Source organism: Archocentrus centrarchus, chromosome 10, assembly GCF_007364275.1.
Source record: "Archocentrus centrarchus isolate MPI-CPG fArcCen1 chromosome 10, fArcCen1, whole genome shotgun sequence".
NCBI classification, from domain to species: domain Eukaryota; kingdom Metazoa; phylum Chordata; class Actinopteri; order Cichliformes; family Cichlidae; genus Archocentrus; species Archocentrus centrarchus.
The window spans coordinates 4,618,795-4,636,473 of NC_044355.1; the positions used below are offsets into that span (position 1 = coordinate 4,618,795).

General features: G+C 39.5%; 1 protein-coding gene across 1 annotated transcript in view; it reads right to left on the reverse strand.

Annotated features, from left to right (window-relative positions):
- The window catches only part of rxfp1 (relaxin family peptide receptor 1), an 87,117-nt gene extending 71,751 nt beyond the window's left edge, over nt 1-15,366 (reverse strand). The window contains exons 1-2 of the mRNA XM_030739746.1: nt 15,324-15,366; nt 8,151-8,288 (exon numbers count right to left, since the gene is read on the reverse strand). Of these exons, the coding sequence (XP_030595606.1) occupies nt 8,151-8,288; nt 15,324-15,366 (181 nt within the window). The remainder of the gene's footprint in view (nt 1-8,150; nt 8,289-15,323) is intronic.
- Between the last annotated feature and the right edge of the window lie 2,313 nt (nt 15,367-17,679).

Below are 17,679 nucleotides of genomic sequence, written 5' to 3' on the forward strand. Positions count from 1 at the left end.
CCTGGGAACACCTTGGGGTTCCTCCGGATGAGCTGGAGGAGGTGGCTGGGGAGAGAGAAGCTTGGGCTTCTCTGCTTAGTTTCCTGCCAACGCTACCCAGCCCCCGGATAAGCGGAAGAATGGATGGATGGATGGATGGAGGTGAGATCGTTCGAGTTATCACATTCACAAGATTGGCAGAAAACTTGACTTTTGACCTTTGCAGTCAAGATCATTATGATGTGAACTCATCCAAGACTTTTAATACATGCTTGTATGGTGTGAATATAACATCGGACATAACTCGAACGATGTGACCGAGAATGTTCAAAGTTTTTGTGGAACAGATTCACAACAAAGTTTAGTGTAACTACTAGTAGAAGATGTAATGATATTATTATACTTATTATGCATATTAAATACCAAGTAAAGCTTTTATGCTTTGTGTGTATGCAATGCTATGAGATGTAAAAATATATACAAATATAATACAACACTGAAAAACAAAAATTATTATAGTACAATATAAAAAAAATAAGTAAAATAAACTATGTAAGTGTCATTGTCTGCATGCATCACAGAGTCATGACCCAGTGGCTGAGAGTGCTTCAGTCCCACACGGCCGAATGTGAGCGTGAAGCGCTTTTTAGAAGATGGACCAACTTCTCCAATTCTGATTATATTCTCCTAGTAACACTTCTTTGCCTCATTCAGCTTCTTTCTGTATTGTGCTGTTGATTTTCTCGTAGGTGTTTTGGGTGTTTTCCTCCTTATTTCCAGTTGGTGTCTGCACAAACAACAATGTGGTGACTACCCAGAATGCAATATGTTTTCTGTTCTCTTTATACCTGGGCACTTCCAGGTTTTCAGCCACAAATATTTTGTCTACTCTCTTTACAGTGTGATGTGATGTCCTATATTCTCTCAATAAGTTATTGGTTACTAGTGTGCAGTTTTAGAATATTATCATTATAATTTACATCAGAGGACAAAACAAAAGGACAGTTTTTCCCTTGTTTGCATGGCAGTGTTACAGCAAAATAATCTGCCTTTGGACTTGTTCAACATATGGTGGTTTCCAGGCTATAAGCCTCAGTCTAATGAAAGACAGTGAGATGCAAACGTTTGGGCACCCCTGATAATTTTCATGATTTTCCTTTATAAATCATTGATTGTTCGGATCAGCAATTTTAGTTAAATATATCATATAGCAGAAGAACACAGTGATATTTTTGCGAAGTGAAATGAAGTTTATAGGATTTACAGAAAGTGTGCAATTTTAGGTTATCATGGTTTTTGTTTAGTCATTTGTGTTAGGTTTCTGTATCCTTCTGGTGTCACGTCTGCATTAGGTTTTTGCTTTCCATGTTGTTGTGTTCTGTCGTTGTGCCTATGTATATTTTGTTCTCATGTTTTAGTCCTGTCTCATGTTCTGTGTGTAGTTTGGCATCCTGGTGTTTTCCCCATGTGTTTAGGTTTCTGTTATGGTCCTGTTTACGTTCTGTCTGTGTGCCAAGTCTGCGTCTTTGTTCCCTTGTCTCACTTCCTGTCTTATTTTGGTAGCGTCTGGTTTCTGGTGCAGTGTGTTTAGTTTTGCTTCCCCTTGTGTCATCAGCCTCATTGTGTTCCCATCTGTTGCCCATTCCCTCATTATCCCTCTGTGTATATATTGTCTGTGTTCTTGTTAGTTCTTTGTCAGGTCGTCGATGCTTATGCATGTGCGCTCCAAGTCAAGTCAAGTCACATTTGGTTTTGAGTTAGAGTTGGTTTTGAGTTAGAGTTTGTGCAGCTGGCTCCCGTCCAGCCCGTCTTTGTTTTCTTTATTTAATAAAGCTAAGTCCCAGTCAAGCCTTCGCCTTTGGTGTCCTGCTTTGGGGTCCTCCATCCTGCCTGCCACACCGCGGTACATGACAGAAATTGTATTATCAATAGATTTGACTCAGCCTTTGAGATGATGAAATAAAAGAGGCAGCTGGTGACTGTTGTTGTCTGGCATCCAAGTCCAGGGTGACATCTGAGCTTACATCCCAGCAGCAGCAGCAGCAGCATCGCAAACTAGCAAGATATGGACAGTATGGCAGCGCACCCACTAATAGAGCACCCACTAACAGATCCAAGTTATTATGATTCTGCCCCCTTGGCTATCGGACGATGGGGGTGGGGGTGTCGGAGGACTGCTTGTTACTTCAGTTTTTAGACATTTTGCTTCCATAGCAGTGGATCACAATCAAGATATGAAATGATTTTTAGGATTTATGACCTGTCAAACATGGCACAGGCAATATTGTGGCATGGGCATGTATGGCTGACAGTGGAAATGGGTCACCACTGTTTACTGATGATGCAACTGTTAATAGAAGTAGCAGCAAGTGTACGCAGCTCAAATTCAGCCAAATGCTGCAAAAATGATCAGAGAGCGCTTCACAGCGCAAACAGATAATGACCCAAAGCATACTGCAAAAAAGCAACCTGAAGTTTCTCAGGGCAAAGACATTAGATATTCTTCAATGGCCACATCAGTCACATGATCTCAGCCCAACAGAGCATACTGAGAGTGCCACAAAAAAGCAGCAACTGAGGCTGGCTGCAGTAAAGCCCTAGCAGCGCATCTTAAGGGAGGAAACACAGCATTTGGTGATATCCATGGGTTCTAGACTTCGGGCAGTTATTGAAATGATATGTATACAAGTATACAAACAGTTCTTATACTTACAATTAAGTTAGTGTTTTCCAGGGTCTAAATATGGGGGACTTTACAGTACATACAAATGACAGTAAATCCTAAACAGTTCATGCAATACTTTTGTTAAACCCCTTAAATTAAAGCTGAAAGTTGCCACTTCAATCATTTTGCTTGTTTGATTCAAAAACCCCTGTAATGACACATAGAGGCAAAATTCTAAAAATTATGTCAATGTCCAAGTATTTACAGACACTGCACGCCAGATTATAAAATAAACCAAAAAAGAACGACTATTGTTTCTACAGTCTAACCTAAGATAAGATAAAACTTTAATGATCCCACGACAGGGAAATTTCTGCATTACAGCAGCTCAGTGCAGAGAAGTAGGATGAATAAAACAAATTAACATAGCTGGCAATGTACTAATATTTGTGACTGCATACTGTGAAATTATTTAACTTCTACTCACCAGCACCAGCTGAAAATAAAACTGACATCAGATCATAATTCTTCCTGCAGGATGACTAAATGAAACCTCTGGAAGGGATGGAAGTCAGGGAGGAAAAATGTCATTCATTATAATGTGACAGTTGGTTTATAAGCTGCATCTGTTTCATCACAGGAGTCACGATTGATGATTGTCTCCTCAAGATAAATTCTTGAAATCAGTCATGCATAACTCTGCTTTCACCAATCTGAGCTCCAAATCAGCACAGGTGAGGAAGCTCCAACATCAAAAGGTTAGTATTTCTATACTTTATGGTGCTTTAGACCTTTTTATCAATAAGTGTTATTTATGATGCAATGTAACTCTGAGAAATGCAATTCAAGTGCAATATATAAATATATAAGGACATTTCTTATACAATTTTGATAAGCTGAATTGGTATTCATATAGACAATTAGCTGGTCTATCCATACCATAGAGTCTAGGTTGAGCAGCCAGTTTTGCTAAAGAATAACTGATACGTTGAATGACAGAGAAGCCGACCTGAAAGAGACGCTCATGACTAAGCAGGAAACTTCATGAAGTACCCTCTGAAAGTCTGCTAGAAGATGTGAATGCAGCACTATGGGCAATCTTTACTGTGACCGTCACTGAAACCAACCAGCTGATGTATACCACGGCAGCAGTGATCTTTGAGATGCTTGACTATGAGGTCAACAACAGCCACAAGGAGCAGTACCCTCCATGGAAAAGAAGACTAGAGGCGAAGATGAAGGCAGCACAAGGAGACATTAGCCAGCTATCACAACTGCAAACAACAATAAGCTGTCTATACCACAAAACACGATCTGAGCAAATAATTTAATTTCGTTGGGGCAGGTATTTGATCCTTGCACATAAATACAACAATCTTTGTGCATAGAACTCAGCAGCCACGTGCACAAAGAAGTCATTGTGCATGTAAGTGTCTGGTTATCGTGCGCTGCTGCAGCTTCAGGCTCTCGTGAGTAACTCTCCGCATGTTTTATGATTAAAAAAAATCATCATAACAAGGAGCACACATCATTTCTAAGAAAAATAGTTTCGTAGTCAAATGAGTGAACCAAATTTTCCAAAATGTGAACAAATATAAAACGTGTTTATGTTGCTGCCAGATGTCACTCAGTGAAACAGCTGTACACATCTGGCTGCAGAGCTCCGCTCACTGTGGGTTCAGGCTCCATTATAATACTATATCCAGATTATATTACAGGTTCTGTGAACAGGCAGTCTGTGGAGTGAGCAGGAAGAGAGGCTGTGCGACAACTAAATGAACTAGTGTCTGATGAACAGTTAAAGTTGCTGTTGTCATTTTGTGTATATCTAAAGGTTCGTATAACTACATTACACACCATCCTTGTAGCTGGTGCGTGCTCGGTATGCTAGGTTTTCATGGTTTGTTGTTATCTCTGTGCAGCTAACCAGCAGACTGACTTTAGTTATGCCTGTTGGAGATCCATCACTCCAGTCTCTGCACCGGACCTGCAGAGCACAGGAGACTTCCACATCTGTTGTCTGTTGTCACTGATACAATATTTCTTGTAAAATTTGATTGATTTATTTTTTATTTTAATTTAATAAGTTCATATATGTGTTTATTAAGAAATCTCAATAGTGTTCATAAAGACACTAGCAGAACTGTTTCTGGCAGGTACCTACTATTCATTGTTTCCATAAACAACATGAACAAATGCTCTGATCAAATGCTGATTATCAACTTTTTACAGTTGTGGAAGAAGTATCCTAAACCCTATACTTATATAAATGTAGTAATACTACAGTATATGTGCATTCTAGGGCTGGGCGATATATTGAGTTTTTAAGAAATATCAACATATTTTCATCCACGATATAAGATGAGACAATATAGTTTATATTGATATAGTCTATGTCGCTTTACAATCATACTTGTAGATCCACCAGTTCTCCTTTCTCTTCTCCCAGTTTGTCTCTTCAGATCTTCACACTGCCCCGCCTCTCTCCCTCACCGCTTCACCCGTAAATCATGCAGGAAGTGACAGCATGGCAGTGTTGCCAACTCAACGACTTTGCTAGATTTAACGGCTCTTCAGACCCCGGTGGCGACTTTTTGTTTTTTTTTTCAAAAAAGCAACCAGCGACAAATTTAGCGACTTTTTCCGGTGATGTCGGCGACTTTTGGAGAACTTTGGAAACCTGAAATCCTCTGCTGTCACCCTGGTTTGTGTGCAGACAGCTTTAGTACCGCGTCCGTTCGTACGCTTTGGCATCCCCCGGACCCCCAAGAGTCCCTGGCTGTTGGTTTGAACTGTAAGTCATGTGACCTTAATAGCGGAAGTGGGTCTTTTTCGTGTGTTCGTGATGCAGCCCATAGAAGACGCCGCATTGAGCGGGTGGACCCATTGCTGTGATACATCAGTGCATCAGTCTGTTTACAATCTCATTGTACATCCTGTATAATGAAAATAAAGGCATTCAATTCAATTCTATTCTATTCATGTTTTGTTATTTGCACAGAGTAGTAGATGTACAGGAGTACACACAGGAGGAAGCACTTTGGTGAAGTCTGCTTCACTGCAGACTGACTTTTTAAAGAAAAAAGCAGCCTTTTGATATTTTTACTCTGTATCTTTTCTGTTTACATTTTAATAGCACAGCTGTGAGTCTTTTGTTATGGAGGAAAAAAGCATTAATTTACTCGAGGGGCATTATTATTTAAATATGCCAGTAGTTTATTTTTGAGCAATTTCTCATGTACATCTACAGCTGAATGTTAATAAAAGTGCCTGTGTGACATTTGGGATATGTAGCTTTGACTCAGAAGGGCCTTTTTGTTTATACTTTTGGGAAGAAAAAATATCGAGACATATATATCGTATATCGCCATTCAGCTAAAAATATCGAGATATTACTTTTGGTCAATATCGCCCAGCCGTAGTACATTCTGTAAAAATAAAACTTTACTGAAGTAAAAGTAAAAATGTTCTGCATTAAAATATACCTCTAACTCCATATAATTGTTGAATCATTAAAATCTAAACCACAGCTGGAGCTAATTCAGTGTTGCTAAATCAGACTACAATTTATTAGTTTATTTACATTTTATATTAATTGAATTCTGCTAAGTAGGATTAAAGCACTGAATGGAGTTCAAAGTAAAATGTTTGCCTTTGTATCTTATTATGAATAATCAAAAATCATTAACAGAGTTGATTAGTGCTACACATCAATAATTTGCTGTCTTGATGATTTTCTGACCCTTTTGCAATGTGAACTTTGACACTTTAACTGTAGCTGTTATTTCTAATGTGCATCGGTGGATGTGCTCATTTATCACTGGCTTCGCTTCGATACTGAAAACAAATCGTGAAACACGGAGAATTCTGTGGCACGTTCTGAAGCACTCATCCAGTCATGGTGTAGTTACACATGTGTGCTGCAGACTGAGCAACTCTTTGTTGGCAGTTTCATTTGTCTGTTTTTGGACAAAGTCATAATCGCTGCATCCCGATGCACACCTTCTTTCCTGATTTTTTTTAAATTATAAAAAGGTATGTGATGCTGTACAATGTATTAATGGGACAGGAGGGCAGAGACTTCAGAACTTTTTTCACTGGTTTTAAAAATTTATTCTGCTTGGATTATGTTTTTGTGTAATGTTTTTGTGATGTGACACTGCAGGTACAACAACAATGCTCGTTGAGTAGTGGATCTAAAAGCAGACCACAGCAACACTGAGGATAGCTCCAAGTACCTTAGAATCCCACAGGAAACTAGGAACCAAGAAGAGACCACTAGGAAAGCTGCAACCACCTCCAGGGAGTAAGGCAAGTCCTGAGGAGTCAGCTAAAGGTGAAGAACAGGATCCGGGCAGTCTATTATAGTACCATGCTGGAATTTACTGAGCACCTGAGAGCGACACATTCTTTCACAAATGCTTGTAGAAGTAGTCTGCATGTGTACTGTATGTGCTTCATTTTATACACCTGTGGGTCATGTTTGTAAATGAGAACTGCTTCTCAAACATTTTACCTGGTAAAATCAAAAATAAAGGTTTAAAGTGACTGGAAAACCTGAATTCAATGATGATTTGGGTGGGTTAGTGAATACTTTTGGCAATATAGTGTATATGGACAAGGATAGGAGCATTAGGAGCTGTAACCACAAAACTGGGAGAGTGGCTCCAGCAGATTCCAGGCACAACATCAGAGATCTTTATCCAGAAGAGTGCAGTCCTAGGAACAGCTAAGATACTTCTCTGAACCCTCTAACTCTCAGGCCTCTTTTGTTTTTAAATATCAAACAAAACGAAAATTATTTCAAAGTTATTGATGAAATTAAAAGGTTAGTCAAAAGACAAACACACACACAAAAAAACCTTTCAGTTCTTTATCTATAATGATTTCATTTGTTGAACTGCTTTTAAAAACGTTCTGCCTCCCTGACAAAAACAAACATTGAGGGTCCTGAGGAAAATTGGTAACATTTAAGCATGATACCTACATTGTGACAGCCATGCAAATAATTGAGAACCATGCTCTATTCCACCTACAGTATCCAGACACCCGACAGCTTAATTCATAGTCAGGAACCAGCTCTGAGCCTTTGCTTCTGGGTCCAGGTCAGTTTGAGCTCAGCCCTGAGCTTTACAGGACTCAGAGGTACATCATAGATGTCATTTAACATATTACAAAAAACAGCAGCCAGCATGCATATTAATACCATTTCCCATGCCACCATCCAGTATCAAGAACAGCTAAGAGGTTTGCAGGTTTACAGATTTGTGTTAGCATCAGTGAACTTCTCCAACACAGTATTGTTCAGAGGCAATAAGGAGGGCTTTTTCTGCTTAGAACACCCATACCAGCAATTTATCACATGAACCAATAAACCAGCAAAATCGCAAACATTATGTATGTGTCAGCTATTACCTAAGGGCTTTGGAGAGCTGGTACTTTGAAGATGTATGCATGAGGCCATATGAGCTTATTAACAATTGTTCAAGAAGAAACAATGCCTCACCACAGTTCTCCTCATCTGCTTGATTTCCACAGTCATCGATACCGTTGCAGTGCAGGAGCTGGGGGAGACAAAAGGTCAGGTTTCCACAGGGGAAATATCCCAGTGGGCATGTCCTCTTCTCCTCTGTCTTATTGAGTGCTGTAAACAAAGCAGAGAAGTAAAATGTTATTGTATCCCTGTCAAATATGTCAGTAAAGTGTAACATGTCAGTCTCATTAGGGTACTGTTCTTTGTACACTCTATGATGAGCTGCTGTATTTTATTAATCAGCAATCTTGAATGACTCATGTACTTCAGAATGTAAATTATTTGGAGGCATAGAACAAACTGTATTGTCTGGCTGTCGTGGTCCCTCGTTCCTCCTGTGCCGACTCACCAGTTTCTCTTCTCTTCTTTGTGTTTATGTGTGACTTGAATGTACGCTTGTCTTTCAGGGGGCGGGACTCATCTTGGGTTTCTGCCCTTTGGCGCCACACTCCTGAAAGTAATGAGCTCACTTGTTCCTGATCATCTTGTCTGCTGCCACTACATAAGGTAGTGGTTCGCACTACCTTATGAGAGTCTGCTTTACTAACTGTTTACTAACTGTTATAACAGTTAGTAAACAGTTAGTAAAGCAGACTCTTTGCTTGTTGTTTTTCTCTATGAAAGTCGCTCACCTTGTTGTCTGCTGTGCAGATTGTCTGTTACTAGAGAGCTAGAACTTGTGTTTGGTGACAGAGAACTGGAGGAGAGGAACTGTTTGTCTGCAACAAGGGCTTCACTAATTGAGACTTTTTGCCTCAACTGTTGCTGTGCTTGTCTGCTTGTGAGTAAACAAAGTTTTAGTCCTGTGTTTGACTCCAAACTGCCTGAGTGGTTATAATAGCCAAGAAATGGACTCAGTGGACTTGGACCCAGCCTCTTCCTCAGATCACATGGGTTACAATATGCTGCGCTACATCTCTGGAGATCATCGTCATTTCATCTAAGTTTTAAGCAAGACTACCTTTCCATTAACTAAACTAACGTCTCCCAAGGTCACTTTTTAATGGAACACCACCGCCCAGGATGCCTTTGACACCCTTAAACATTTTGCCAATGTACTGGTCCTTACTCAACCATATCCCACAAAACACTTCACAGAGGAAGTGGAGGCCTCAGACCTCCGAAATTCTAGCAAAAAGAAGGTAAAAATGCATCCATGTGCTTTCTTTTTTCGCTGCCTTTCACCTGCAGAGTGCAATTGTGATATCGGAGACTGTGAGCTGCGAGTCAACGAGCTAGCCTGAGTGGAGGCATTGGCTGGAAGACACGGAGCGTCCCTTCGTATTATGAACTGACCATAAAAAAATTGTCTATCCCCAGACCACCAAGTGTTTCAATGCTCTGCAGGCCAGGTGGGCACTATTCTTTGACAGATTCAATCGAACCATTACTTACAGACAAGGTTCCCGAAATGTCAAACCCGATGCTCTATTCTATCAATTTTCCCCGTCTGAAACCATGGAAGAAGAAACCATCCTGCTTCTGGCCTGTGTCATTGAATAGAATAGAATGCCTTTATTGACATTATACAGGATGTACAATGAGATTGGTTGGATCCATTGGTTCCTTGACATGAGAGATCAAGTCTTTGGTCCAAAACAGGATGAACCTGACCCCAGTAAAGGACCAACAAATCACATCTTTATCCCTTTGAAAATCCATTCTCAGGTAATATTTGTGGCATACACAGCTCAATTCACTTGTCATTCCGGAAAGAATCGTACTAGAACTTCCAGCAACATCTAGTTTGGTGGCCTTCCCTCATCAAAGATTTTTGCCTTCAAGCTCTTCTCCCAACAGACTGCTTCCCACTCTCGGTCATCCACGGTCTCACATCTCTCTGGACTTTGTTACTGGCCAAGGACCTCAATTTACCTCCAATGTCTGGAAGCAATTCTGTCCTGCATTTGGAGCTCAGGTTAGTCTCCTGGTTTCTATCATCAGACCAACAAGCAAGCAGAGAGAGAGCAAATCAAGAGCTCATCAACTGGCTCCTTGCTGATTATTTTGCTTTGCTTTTTGCTATGAAAAATCGCCCACCTTGTTGTCTTCTGTGCAGACGGCCTATAATTGGAGAGCTAGAACTTCTGTTTGAGAGGGAGTTGAAGGAGAGAGGTTTGCCTGTTTGTATGGAACCAAGGACTTTGCTAACTGAGAGCTTTTGCCTGGACTGCTGCTACGCTTGTGTGCTTGTGAAAACCTTTAGTCCTGCATTTGAGTCCAATCCTCCTGAGTGGTTATGATACTGATGCATGCAGCAAATGTAAAACAGACTTGATTCAGCCATGCCATCTTACTGAAATTCTATTTGTTTATGCTAGCTGAAGGTTACACATTAATACTGTACTGGCATCCCTGCACTGGCAACCATTTATAACCAGAATAAAATAAGGCCGATAACATATTTACACAGTAGCGCTGCTTGGTAACAGTAAAATCATATTTGGGGTTACTTTGTTCAGAAATCAAACTCTTTTAACATGACTGCCCATTGGCTTAAATTTTATCAAGTTATCTTTTGAATAAGTGATTACCTTAAATTTTAAATAGAAATTAACAATTTTTTTTTACTTCAGATCTTGCTGACCCCCCCCCGGCCTGAGCATTTATAACACACTGTCCACTGTAAAAGATGGAATGTCATGCTAAATGTGCAGGGTGGCTTACTAGTGCTTGATTTGATGTTACATATTTTGTATGTGTGTTGTATAAAAATGTTTTGAGTTAATAAACAATTATCATCCTGTCAGCCCTAAAAAAAACAAAACTCCATAACATGACCTGCTTCTGACTAGAAACATCTCACCTTTGAGGCATCATGCAAATTGAACCGCTGAAGGTGCCAACTAATCAAAAGGTCCCTCATTTCATTCATGGCGTGCTGTGCATTTCCACAGCTTGCACTGTTTACAGCAAATTCCCTCACATTTTACTTTCTGTGAAAAAAAATCATTTCATCAGTTGCACATCTTGAAAACAGAAAAATGGATTCTGTCCAGTAGAAGTCACAGAATTTTACACATTAAGCTGGAGCATTTCATCGCACAACCACGAAGTGTTTTAACTGAATCAACACTAATCATAGAATTCTGTTAACTGCAAAAACACTGGAAAATCATTTTACTCTCCAGGTTATTCTGATAACACCCGGTGTACCTGACATTTCTGCCTGTCCTTTGTTTTTCCTGAAAGTAAGTGATAAAATACCAGCATTGTACTAACAAGCTGAGATATTTGCAGCACCTGCCATCATAAAATACACTTTTATCCTTTATGTACATTTAAAATAGTTAAAATCATCACATTGCTCACTAAGACTATCAGCCTTCTCATATTCTTCATGAAATCCCTCTGTTAGTAATAAATTATGAACAATATATTAAAATTCAGCTTTCAAAACACCATTATTTTTCAAAATCCGTTCAATCTGGAATTTAAATCACTTGGGGAACACTAAGATCTCACACATCATTAACCCACTACAGTGCCGCAGTATGGCATGCTGGCCTGCAATCATGCAAAGTCATATTTGCATGTGGAAACAGCACAGTGTACAAAGTACTTTATAAGTATTATATAATTAGTCTGTAAAATCACCCATACCTGGCTTATCAGCTGCTCTGCAGCCTCATTTATGAGTGAATTTTTTTTTTTTATCATGTTTCATTTTTTAAGGAAATTACACCACTTTCCATATTGTGAAGCAGAGCACTCAAAGCACTTCAGTGAATTTGGGATATCTGGAAACAATAATTTATAGGCACTGGTTCCAGAATCTAATAAACTCTTTAGAATTTTAGTCTTTTATAAACACACTTTAACTTAAGTTTCTAGAAGCCTTGGGTGACACTTGTGGAGGCACGGGTTTACATTTTCATTTCATTTGAGCTCATCGTCTGTGACAGCTGATTTTTCCCGTCACTCATCATGAATTTATTCCCTCTGTGACAGAAGAATTTGTCACATAAGTATCAGCATCAGATTAAAAGAGGGTGTTCAAACATATTGAGCGCAGGCTAACTCTAAAAGACCCAGGAAGACTTGCTAGCCTTGGAGCATTAAGGCTGCAAAGTAACAGCTTTAATGCATTACATATTCAGATCCTGAACACATAATGCCTAATCCCCTAATACAGGATGACTTTCTTTAAAATATAGCATCCCATCTCTCCACAACAGTGGAAAACTCCAAAGTCTAACAGTAGGGAACACTATGGCATTTTTTAATTTTACAATAATTTTTTTAACAGTAGGATAAACAGTACCCAATCAGCTTCTGGTCATTTGTAGGGAATATTCTTTGAGAAGCTGCATGAAGGGAGGCTTCTTTTGAGTTTACTTTCTGACTAAACATTTCATACATGCACTGCAGTCCTTAATGTTTCTAGAAATTACCCAGTGGAGCGGTACATGTGAACTCTAATGTCCAGTTCATGGTATTGGACATTAAGTGGTCTTTTCTCTGCTAGACCCCTATTGCAGAGTCTGTGTAATGTGACTGAGCTGAGCTGACACCCATCATCAAAACCAGAGTATTTCCTACAGTAAAAACACTTTTCACTCTTTTTGTGTGCTGTATGTGAAAAAAAAGTAACTTCAGTCGACAGTACATGATCCGTATGACTCTGCCAGTGCCCAGCACTGCGGAAAAATATCTGTTGCTAGTTCATCACAACCGAATAGAGAATTAAATATTCTGAACATATCAGGCTCCCAATGATATAAGAATTTCTTTTTGATCACTTGTCCAGTTAAATAAAAGTTATGGGCACAAATGTTACCAATGCAAACCTTTGGTGAGTCTAATTGTAACTTCAGTTGAGGCATAATTGTAGAGTTATTTCTGAGAATCTGTTTTTTGTTTTCCTAGGAAGTTAGTTTCCCAAGATGTTAATATTTAGATAAAGTTCCTCTACATTTACCCACTTGTACTTTTATTTAACATTCATTTATCTGAAAATATTACTTGTAAAATAGATGCATCTGGGGGACTACTGTTGAATTACAATATGTGTTTAGACTAATATAAGGGCATTCACCTACATTAAAGTGTAATTTGTATTCCAGATAAGATACACGCCGATAAAAGTGTGATTTTGGCACTTGGAGACCCTTCAAGTCGATTATTGTTAGGCTTAGACAGCAATGAAGAAAAAGTAGGGAAAATAACCCAGTAATATCTGTATTCATAATCCCAGAAATATGTCAGGAATACAAACAAAATAAACTCATCTGATAAGTTTCATGACTTTGCTGAACTTTATGGCATCAAAGATCAGCTGCAGATATTCAGCACTGTTATGCAACTATCTGCCTTACTTGCTATATAAAATACATTTAATAAAGAGCTCAAATGTGCACTCGAGTGAAAAGCACAAGAAAGCCCATTAAATGCGCTTTAAAATGGTTGTACAGCTACTCAGATATTTCTTTTGGTACAATAACTGCCTCTGTCATTGTTTCAATATGCTGCAGCCCCACAAAAGCTGATAAGGAAAGAGGCAAATGCTCTGAAACAAACTCAGAGAAGATGGTTTTCCACAGATGTGGTTCAGCAGTCTCCAATGACTTATTGTGAATTGCAGTTCCAAAGACCTTTGTGGCATTGCCCTGTGAGCTTTTGAGAGGTAGTAAGTCACCTGACTGTGACAACATAAGAACTAGGCTCTTAATGGGCTGTTTTCTGCTGCAGCAGATCCATTTTTCAAAAGACAGCATTCAGTAAGGACAGTTCATCCTCTAATGCATGTTTCTATCTAGAGTGTAATCAAAGAAAACAGATATGAAGCCTATTTCTTCCTTGACTGTTTGTCATGTGTTGGGGTAAAGTTCAGAGGTGATCCAAACGCAGAATGGCTAACATAAAAACAAAGGTGACTTTCATTAAGCGTAATTATTGCTGTACACCAATAAAGGCACTGCAGGGTGAGCAGCATACTCAAAACAGAGTCCAACTAATAAATTGGAAGGTTTAAAAGTGAAAACAAAGCCTCAGGGAACCACATGGAGACAAGACCATGGGGCGGAAGAGAAACAGACAAATCTGCAACTGACAGAGGATGCAAGGGGCTGTACACACAGAGAGCTAATTAAACACAGGTGAAACTAATGAGTGTAGACAGAAGATCACAAATGAGAGAAAGAACTGAGAAAACCAAGAAAGTTATCAAAATAAAACAGGAAGTAATTACAAAGAATCCTCCAAGGGGGAAATAAAGACAGGATATTTGAAAAAAGGGAAGAAAATCTTGGGGCAGGCTAACGCTGTCCTAATTATTGTATGATCTGTACAGTATGACCACCTTAAAAAAATCTCCAACTGAACCTGAAGGGGTGAATAATCCATCTAAATAACGCAGTTTTAAAGTACCTGACAGATACTGATGTCCCAAACATTCTCGTTGATGACTTCATTTTTGCAGTGGCTCCGCTTGGATTAGACCAGAGACAACACCTGGCAGGCTTCCCCCCTGCTCTAAACCTCAATACAGGATGCCAAACAAGTGACGAACAGTGACGAACAACAACTCACATATTTACTGTTACAGTAGTGAATGCACTGCTATCGCACTAGATCCTAAAATGCTTTAAATGAAGAAGACCAGAATCTAATTTTAAATAATGTAATGAACAGAAAAAAAAATCTCTGCTCTCTTCACAGAATATGCCTAATAAATGGAATGAAGATATAAAACAAACATCCTCAACCTAATAACGTGAAACGGGACTGAAGACATTAACTGGTCATGCTTCGCTCCCGCTGATTGCAATTACTTCCACATCCAGATAAGATTACATTCAAGCATATTACAGGCGGTTACTAGTGGGTGGAATAGTCACTGCATCGAAAACGGTTTCAAATTCAGTCCATGGTGAAAATAACAGAATTATCCTGCTATAGCTGCCGACATCCCTTCGACACAAACCCTGAAAATTGCTCCTCTCTGTCTCTCTGTCTGTCTCCTTCTTTATTATCCATGAATTCATAAAAACAATACTCACTTGAAATCACCTTACGGCTATTTAAAAAATGTCCAATATATTGAATTTAAATGTGAATAACACAATGATTTTATACCACTTGAAAAAGATAACCTATCTACAGCAAGCCCATAAATTGGTCAGGAAAATAAGTTGCTAAACTTACCCCACACTCCATAAGCGAATATCACAGCTATATAAACTTGCATCACGGCTCTTTGCAGCGCGCTTGAAGTAGAAGGAGAGCAGCGGTGTGGTCGCCTACTTGTGCAAATTGGGAATCCGTGCGTAAAAATTGTCACCAAAAGTTTGAAGTTACGTTGCTGTTACGTAATAAACGCGTGCGGTGCAGATGCAGCCAGAGGAGAACCCGCCGCCGCTTCGCAAGGTCGACTCGGTCTGCCGCCAGCTCCTCTAACAGATGGGTCTAAAGAATCAGTTGCCATCTTCTGACGCACAAGGCGCAGCAGTACAGGTGCAGCGCGCAGGGGGCGCTCGCAGAGGAAAAGCGGGTGGGGTGGGGGAGCAAGCTGGGACTTTGAACAGGAGGAAAAGCTAAACTCCAAGAGCAAAAATGAACTATTCAGTGTTACTGATCAAATGCTCGGCTGATTAGCAATCAATAGGTGTCTGTAGTGAGCGCTAATCTTTAATTGTGCAGTATAGCATCCTGCGGATTCAATAAAAGCAGTAATACCCTTGTGCGTCATTGGGGTCACAGGAATGTATGTGAGAACGCTGGAAACCGTCTAAGAGCGTGGGAAAGCACCCATGGATTATTCTTTCTAGAGTGTTAACAAATCCCCCCCAAGATTACCTCAAAATAATTACATTAATAAATTAATTAATTAAAAATTTCTCCCGTATCATAAAGAAAAATACAAAATGCAGTAGTTTTCTTTGGACTGACAGAATGTCCAATACCCGAAAATCCGACACCAAACAGGTATCTGATTTGAGTATCAGCTCTTATCCTCCCTCTCTCACACAATGCCCCATCAGCTTGCCGGCATTTTTGTTTCTAACGTGAAGTATACTTTTAGAGGTGCAAGTGTAAAAAAAAAAAAGAAAAAGAAAGAAAGAAAAGGGGGAAAAAGGTGCAGACTGTATATATTAAAAACTGAATAAAAAAATATCTGGGAATGGATAAGAACCTCTGAACACTAGCACTCGAATCCGCGTTTTGAGTGCATTTTCACTGCAGTCACTATTATGTATAAAAGGCAGTGACTTTGCTGTTGTGATTCATTCTCATTTTAGTGTTGTTTCCAGACACAGCTGCTATTTTCATCTAATAAACTCACAAGTGTATGCTACTTGCGTGGTGCCTTACAGCAGAGATACACTGGTGAATATAGTGGATCTGCTAAATCCTGGCCAGAAGCTGTGGTCAGAAGGCCTCATGGGCATGAATGAACAATGAGAAAGTCCAAGGAACTCAGAGAAGGTCTAAGGGGAATTACAGATTTACATGAGTTGGGAAGGTCTTTGGAGTCATTTCTAAACTGCTGCAGATTCCAAAATCATCAGTTGAAGCAACTGTGTACAGTAAGTACAAGTTAACGTTCAAAGCTCAATCTGCTGTGGACTGGAAACTGCTGGAACACCAGTGTCACTGTCCACAGTGAAATGGGTTTCACATCAGAGAGGGCACTGACCAAGAAAGAAGCCCCAGCTTCAAAATCAACACCTTCAAGTTCAACTGAAATTTGCAGCTGAAAGGTTTGATGGTCAAACAAGACAAAGATTGAGCTATTTGTCCACAGCGATAAGAGGTGTGTTTGGAGGTGTAAAGGTGAGGCTTTCAAATCTAAGAACACTGTACCAACTGTCAAACACGGCGGTGTTAGCATCATGCTTTGGGGCTGTTTTGCTGCCAGTGGTAGTGGTACATTGCACAAAGTGGATGGAATAATGAAAAAGGAGGACTACCGCAATTCTGCCGAGGAGAATAGCCAGCCAGAATTATGTCAGAAGCTTGTTGATGGCTACCAAAAGCATGTGGTTTGGGTGCATGCTGCACAATATTTCCACCCTGGAAAAAGAACAGTTCTGAGAAATCATTAAAAGACCCAAATTATCGCGACATTCATGAGTGTATGTAACCTTCTGACCACAGCTATATATTTCACATGACCAGAAAACATCACTCCAAATATGTGATGTTGCTCCACCATGTTTGTTGGATGCACTGATCCAACTTTTTAAGATGATAAATTGTCAGTGTTGTCTTCAAAGGTCATTCTGCTGCTCCCAAGTTGTTAAATACATCAATTATTATGACTTTAATGGATCCATAGGCTGACACTGATTGGTATATCTCCACTCACAAAGGTAATTCAAAAGAAAGGCAGCACTGGTTTATTAATCAATCATAGCTGATGTTTAAAAAAAAATGAAAAATATATAAAAAAAAAAAAAGAGGCTAAGGGAAGCTGCATTTAACCCCTTGATTTATGAGTTTTGATTTATAAGTGTTTTAATCGCTACACTTTATTGCAAATATGTTCTTTTCATGTTTT